Raw genomic sequence first — 7,929 nt, 5'->3', positions numbered from 1 at the left:
TTTGACGCTTATTTCAATTTCCTTTTCCTTTAAATATTTATTACCTACTACAGGGAGTTCTACCAAATTTTCAACTTGCGAATCATTCATCGGCTGATCAGGGTTGGTAGGCAGATAGTAAAGTTACTTCAAAATTTACGGAATAAGGATTTGTAAGTTACAGAAAATTTTATCTCAAATATAAATATAATCTATGTATATCTATGGAAATGAGTTGAAAAGTTACATTAAAAATTAGACTAGATTTAAACATACCTTCAAACTTATTCAAAGACTAGGGGACACGGTGGTCTAGAAGGCGGAAAGTTCCGAGCAAAAATGACGACAAAATCGACAAACGGGGATGTTTTAAGGAAGGTTTGGACATTACACATCCGTTTGATTTGAAATCCCAGCTGATCATTTAAGCGAGATATCGGGAAATCAATTTAAAATGTGTAAATTTACGCCTCAATTTAAAAAAAATGAAATTTAACAGGAAGGATTGGTACGAATATTAACGTATATCCACCTATATTATAAAAGGATATCGATAAAAAGAGAGAGATAAAAAATAAAAATAATATAATAATAATAATATAATATAATAATAATAATAATATAATAATAATAATAATATAATAATATAATATTTTTTTCGATATCAGTGAAGCTAAAAATCTCTGAGTAACTAGTTTTTAGTGAATCCGTTTAATTTTTAAAAATTCGTCGCCTTATTAAATCCACCATTTTGAATTTTAACAATTTTGCAAATCTGACCCTGAATTCGAATTTAGCGACCCAAGAAACCCTATCTACAATAGAGTTTATAATGTTTTGTCGATTATTCTAATTGTGTGACTGCAAGGGATAACCTGTATGTATAAGTTTGTCTGCTCTCAAAATTTAGGTCAATTTTAAGGGCAGTTTTGACCTACTCTGCCGTTACAGTATATAGACATTTATACTAATTTTACCTATTTTTAACTATAGGTCAAAAGTAGGCCTTATGGCATAATAAATTTTTCATTAAATTCCTCCATTGAGGACGTCATATTTTTTATCTATAAAATCTGTTACAATAAGAACATATCTTTTCTGTTAAGGAAGGGGTAAGGTCTTAAAAATTTTGTATTGCATTTTTTTGAATTTTTTTTAATGATTACATAATATCTCCAGAATGTTGTGTTAAAATCTCAAGTCATCGAAGCAAAATTGACGAAGTTATGAGTACTTTAGTTCTGTAGGTCCAGGCTTCAGGTTTCATGTTCTTCATTAAAAAATCATTTGTAATTTGTTTGTTTTTAAATGTGCAATATTTTCCGATCCCTACACGGAGAGAAACCTGTTGCTCTTAGCGCATGAGCAGGCCGTACTAAAAGCGTGAGTGGACCACTCCTAAAAAAATGTGAAAGTTATTCTTAATTCTGCAATGTATTTAATATTTCTGATATATTGAAACAAAATTTATGCTTATGCAGCTTCAAACCATGTATGTGTCGCAATTTTTACAAGTGAAACCATTTTTAATAATTTTGGCACATATCACATCAAAATCACAAAAAAATTAATAAAGAACATAAAACATAGTTTCAAACTAATTCATTGTCAATTTATATTCATAAAAATGATAAACTGACATTAAAAATATAAAAAACGTTCGTCTGTGACGAACGGACTTTGTCACGATTTATCCCTTCGTGATAACAAAATACAAATATAATATTTATGTGATGTTTCGTGAACAGGTTTAAAGAGTATTTTTCACTCTTCGAAATAATTGAACTCTTTGATAATTATTCAACTATTTGCAACAATATATATTTGAGTCGTTTGGTATGATTTACAGAAATGCGTCTAACTTTCTTTGCCGTCGTACAAACACTGATTTGCTTATGAGCAGTTTGCGCGGGTCCTACAATTTTTCCTTTAATTGGTGGGGAAATTCCCCTGTGTCCCTTTTCTACTCTAATCGACTATAGTCGTCAAAATATAAATATGAGGAATCGCGCATTCAAAATATATAGAAAATGATTATGACATTAGCGAGACTCGACATACCGGCGGCCATTGATACACCGTGTTATCAATGCATTTAAAAAACATCTAACATTTTTCTCTTTTCTAATTGCACATTATTTACAGAAAAAATTCAATAATAACAAAAATAATAAAAAACGTCGACAATAACAACAGATTAAAAAGAGAAAATAAATTAAAAAATTGAACTATAATTGTTTTCTAACGAAAATGATCAAGTTATTGATTTTCTTCGATTGGAAGCAGGCACAATCGTGCCACGGCTCTTTTATATGTGCCTAGAGACGTTTGGATTGTCGCTACCCTTGCAACATTATCAGCACCCTTTTGGACCTCAATGACACGTCCCAACTTCCATTGGAGCGGGGCTAAATTGTCCTCCTTGATTATGACCAATGATCCAATTTTGATCATATCCTCCTCCTTAGTTCTCCACTTAGAGCGGACTTGCAGTTCAGCTATGTACTCAGCTGACCAGCGCTTCCAGAAGTGTTGAACCAAATTTTGCATTTGCTGGAACTTCGACAATCTGTTTTCTGAAATGTGAGACAGATCTGGATCAGGTATTGTCTGTAGAGATTCACCTACCAGGAAGTGCGCGGGGGTTAAGGGGAGAAGGTCATTGGGGTCATTCGACAAGGGACTCAATGGTCGTGAATTCACACAAGCCTCTATCTGCACTAATACTGAATAAAAATGCTCGTACACTAGAGAAGCATTTGCAAGAACTCTTTTTAAATGGTTTTTTACTATCTTTACTCCGGCCTCCCACAAGCCGCCAAAATGTGGCGATCGTGGGGGTATAAAATGCCATTGAATGTCCAGTGCGTTAGCCGAGTTTACTATAGAATTTTTTTCTTTTAATAAAAAATCATTCAATTCCGCGAGTTCTCTCTTCGCGCCAATAAAATTGGTGCCATTATCTGAGTAAATATCAGACGGCTTTCCTCTACGCGAAACAAAACGTCTTAAAGCGGCAATGAAACTCTCAGTCGTCAAATCACCCACGAGTTCCAGATGCATTGCTTTTGTTGAAAAACACACGAATACGCAAATATAAACCTTTACCATTTTAGCGCCGCGAGTGACACGATCCTTCATGGCGAACGGGCCCGCATAGTCAACCCCAGTCCGCAAGAACGGCCGAGTTGGAAGAACGCGCGATGACGGTAAATCTCCCATATATGGAGCAATTAATTTCGGATCAACTCGATAGCATCTGACGCATTTTCTTACTACTTCACGCACTTGACTTCGCCCTGATATGGGCCAAAATGACTCTCTCAGTGATGCTAGAACTGCCTGTGGACCGGCATGACATAAACGTTCGTGTTCATATTCAATAATCATTTTTGTTAATCGACCTTTCGGGAGCAAAATTGGGTGTTTTTTCATATAATCAAACTCGGAATTTTTTATTCTTCCACCCACCCTTAAAAGGCCTTTATCTAAAAACGGACTTAGCGCGAGAATTTTACTTTTATTTGAAATATTTTTCCCTTTATTTAAAGCGGCAATTTCAAAAGAAAATTTTTCCCCTTGCGCAAATTTACATATAGCTATAGTGGCATCCGAAATTTCCTTAGTGGTTAACATTCCGGTGAGTTTTAAATTACCTTGATTTTTTGTATTATAAAAGAATCTTAAACAATACGCGATTATTCTCCGCAATTTTGCAAATTTCGAGTATTTACATAAAAAATCCGAATTTTCTTGATCGACACTTATCAAGGTTATTGTTTTTTCTTCCGGAATGACATTTTCATTTTCGACCTCATTTACATTATGAATCGGCCAAACAGAAATTGGGCGTGACAACCAAGCTGGCCCCTTCCACCAGAGCTCACTATCTCTGAGTGTTTTCGGATCAGAACCTCTTGACAAAATATCCGCGGGATTTTCTATGCCATCGATGTGGTGCCAGTTTGACCTTCCTACGTTCTCGTGAATTTCGCTCACCCTGTTTGCTACAAACGTTTTCCACCTACTCGGACACGATCTAATCCACGCTAAAGTTATTGTACTGTCTGTCCAGTAGTAACACTCGTCAAACGGTATTTGCAATGAATTTTTTATTTTTCGAACTAATTGACTTAAAACGAGTGACCCACAGAGTTCAAGTCTTGGTATTGACAACTTTTTTAACGGAGCTACACGAGCTTTAGACGTTAAAAAACGCACAGTACAATTGTTCAAAGTATCACAAGATCTAATATAAACGCACGCGCCGTATGCATTTTCCGATGCATCGCAAAATGCATGCAATTGCACATTTGACAGATTCGCACATAATACGTGTCGGGGAATTTTTATCTCATCCAAAGCAGAAATATTGTCACGCAAAGCTAACCAACGCGTTCGTAAATCTAATGGAATAGATTCATCCCACGAAAGTTTGAGTTGCCATAATTTTTGCAAAATAATTTTTACAACTGTCGCGAAAGGTGTAATGAAACCTAGAGGATCAAAAATTTGTGCAATGCACGATAGAATTTGCCTTTTTGTGATAGTGTGACCTTTTATAGTAAAATTGACCGTAAAAAATAAAATATCCTTCTTCGGATTCCACAAAAGACCAAGTGTCTTAAAATCTTCGACCATGCCGATAACAAAATTAGCTTCCTGCTCATTACCGTTTTTAATATGCTCTAAAAATTCAGAGTTATTTGACGACCACTTACGAAGTTCGAAACCCCGCGCCTTTAAAATACATGAGACATTTTCGTAAATGTATTTTAATTCCTCGATTGAGTTTCCCCCCGTTAACATATCGTCTACAAAAAAATCTTCGAGAATTATTTTACTTATTGACGGTAACGAATCTTTGACCATGAAGGCAATCTCACATAAACATCGTATTGCGAGATAAGCAGCAGGAGCTGTACCGTAGGTCAAGGTATTTAATTCGTAAACCTCGAGAGGCAAATGTGGCTGAAAACGCCAAATTATGCGCTGTAATGGTTTTTGCGAATCATTTATCAAGACCTGACGGTACATTTTCGTTATATCTGCCGTGATTACGAATTTATATTTTCTAAAACGCATAAGAATTTCAAATAAGTCATTTTGGATTGCAGGGCCGGCTTCTAATATATCGTTCAAAGATTTACCGTTCGTAGTTTTACACGATCCGTCAAAAACAGCGCGTAATCTAGTCGTAAGAGATGCTAATTTGATAATTGCATGGTGTGGAATATAATAACACGCGCAATTTAAATCTTCATTATCAACTTTGGTCATATGTTTCAAATCTATATATTCTTTCATGAACTCATCGTATTGAATTTTTAAATCTTTGTTTTTCGCTAATTTTCTTTCAAGAGCCAAGAATCTATTCACAGCTGTTTCCCGTGATTCACCCAATACGGAATCCCCACCCTTTTTTTGTGGTAATGTGACGATAAAGCGCCCATCGGGGGCAAATTCAGTCGTATCTTTAAAATGAGCTTCAACGGGGCAATTTTCTGGATTGCTGACCTTGGACTTTACATATTGCTCCTCTATCTCCCAAAATTTTTGCATTTGTTCATTTAAATCAAATGTTTTTACTAAATGACATAGAGTTTTATTAGATTCTTTATCAAGAAATAATGAGCCAGAAGCAACCCAGCCAAAATGTGTTTTTTGCAATATGGGCAAATTTGAACCCAAACGAATTTGTCCCTGGCATAAAATATCCCAAAACAGAGACGCGCCGATCAACAAATCAACCTGACTCGACTCGAAAAATTCCGGATCGGCTAATCGCAAATCATCGGGAATATTAAAATTATTTATATCGAAAGATACGCTAGGAACATTCGTCGTAATGCTAGGTAAAACGAGGCATGAAAGATTAGCCTTAAACGAATTTATTCTCGAATTTATCATTATATTTGCGCGTTTTGTTATTCGCGATTCTTCTTGACCAATTCCGGAAATATTTATTTTTATTGGCGATGTACTCAAGTTGAGTCTTTTGCACAAATCTTCGGTAACGAAATTCGATTGTGACGCTGAGTCTAAAAGAGCTCGACATTCATGAGAATTGCCATCTTTATCTTTAATATAAACTAGCGCCGTTGCTAATAACACTTGTTTTCTTTGAGACGTTACACTACAAGCTGCGAGAGACGAAAGAGTGGATGACTCATGACTTGTTGTCGATATATCTGACCCACCTGTATTTTTCGCAATTTCTAAATGAAGGATTGTATTATGCCGCTTTGAACATTTTTTACAACTAATTTCATTTCTACATTCGCGTGTACTGTGTCTCTTTTTTAAGCAATTTAAACAAAGGTGTTGTTTGCGCGCTTCATCAATTCGAGATTTTACAGGAAGTTTCAAAAATGTGGGACATGAGCTTATGAAATGAGAACCCTTACAATGAAAGCAGTGACTAGCATCTGTGCTAACTAATGTTTTGCATGATTGTCGCGAGTGTGTTGTGTTTGAGGAATTTTTTGTATCGTTGGCCTTCGTTCTTACGTTTTTCATACCTTGCAACATTTGACATCGGTCTGATAAAAATTTTAATATTTCTTTAACTGTAGGAGTCGAGCCATTTACTTTTACCCCCTTCCAATCGCGCAATGTAACCGGGTCTAATTTTGACATTATAATATTTATCAATATCATATCCCATCCGTCCACAGGAACTCCGAGCACCCTCAATGAACGAATATTTTTTTCAATTCCCATGTGAATTTGACGAATGCTATCGTATGACTCTCGAGTCGATGCCGGAATATTAAAAATCGCGTCTATGTGACTATTTATTATTAAATTATTATTTTCATAGCGATCCTTGAGAATCGACCATGCTATTTCATAATTTGCCTCGGTCGTTTCCAAGGACTGTAATTGTTCTGCCGCCTCGTCCGCCAAAGAGGATCGCAAGTAGTGAAATTTTTGAATATTCGATAAGGAATTATTTTCATGAATCAACGATTTATACGTATCGCGAAAATTTAACCACGATTCATATTTTCCCGAAAATGTCGGAATATTAATCGTAGGTAATTTGACATGACTAGACGCGGTGTTTACTTCAGAAGCCGAATGATTACCTGACGTGCTGCTTGTTTGTGATTGATTCAAGGTCTGTAGTAATCTTTCGTTTCTGTTTATGATTAAATTCGCGGCTGCTATTATCGCAAAGAAAGAACTCTCGAAATTTGTCAACTCTTCTAATAGTTTTTCGTCCTCACCTTCAATTTCTATAATTTTATTTTGTATTTCCATAAACTCGTCTAACACACTATTAATTCTTATTGTTCTTGCTTTCAAATTTTCGATATTATCGCCATTTTTATATTTCGAAATAAAAGTTTCAAACCGCGTCAAGGAAGATTTCACGTTTTTACGTTTTTGTTTTAACGACTCTAAATTTGCCGCGATTGCGCGATTTTCAGTATCTACACCATTTGGCATGGTGGCGTTTTTTTGTTAAAAATTAAAAAACTTTTTTCTTTTTAAATATTTTGAAAATAACAAGATCAAATAAAAACACTTAAAAAATATTTATCAATTATGAGTCAAACAGAGAAATGTGTTAAATAGACAAAACATTGAGAAAAGAGAGAAGAAGGATAAAAATTAAGAAAGGAAGCGCTTTCACCTGGTAGATGATTTTAAAGTTGACTTCTGCCTCGGTGTAGTCTCGTTGTACTCTCGACGTGGAGATGACGCTGACTCTCAGGCATCGGTATATGAGTGTTCCTCGAAATAGGCTGGCTTTGGTTCTCCTCGATAGGCGATAGCGTTGGCTCAGGATTTCCTCAGCAAGTTCCAGTAAAAACTGCTTTGCTCGTTCCTTGAATTTTCCAACGATGACTGCCTCGTTCCCAAGAGTTTCAGGTTCCACAGGACAGGAAATTCGTGAAGCTCGAACGGATGGAGATTTTCCAATTGCAGCTCTCAATTTTA

The 7,929-nt window shown here is 35.6% G+C and overlaps 1 protein-coding gene across 1 annotated transcript; it reads right to left on the bottom strand.

Moving 5' to 3' along the window:
* Positions 1 to 2,238: 2,238 nt before the first annotated feature.
* LOC122503001 lies at positions 2,239 to 7,434 on the bottom strand. Its single transcript, XM_043613382.1, has one exon. The coding sequence runs from the start codon at positions 7,432 to 7,434 to the stop codon at positions 2,239 to 2,241; it is 5,196 nt and encodes a 1,731-aa protein (XP_043469317.1).
* Between the last annotated feature and the right edge of the window lie 495 nt (positions 7,435 to 7,929).

Source organism: Leptopilina heterotoma, unplaced genomic scaffold (assembly GCF_015476425.1).
Source record: "Leptopilina heterotoma isolate Lh14 unplaced genomic scaffold, ASM1547642v1 Lhet_24, whole genome shotgun sequence".
Lineage (NCBI taxonomy): Eukaryota > Metazoa > Arthropoda > Insecta > Hymenoptera > Figitidae > Leptopilina > Leptopilina heterotoma.
This window is presented reverse-complemented; position numbering and strand designations above follow the sequence as displayed.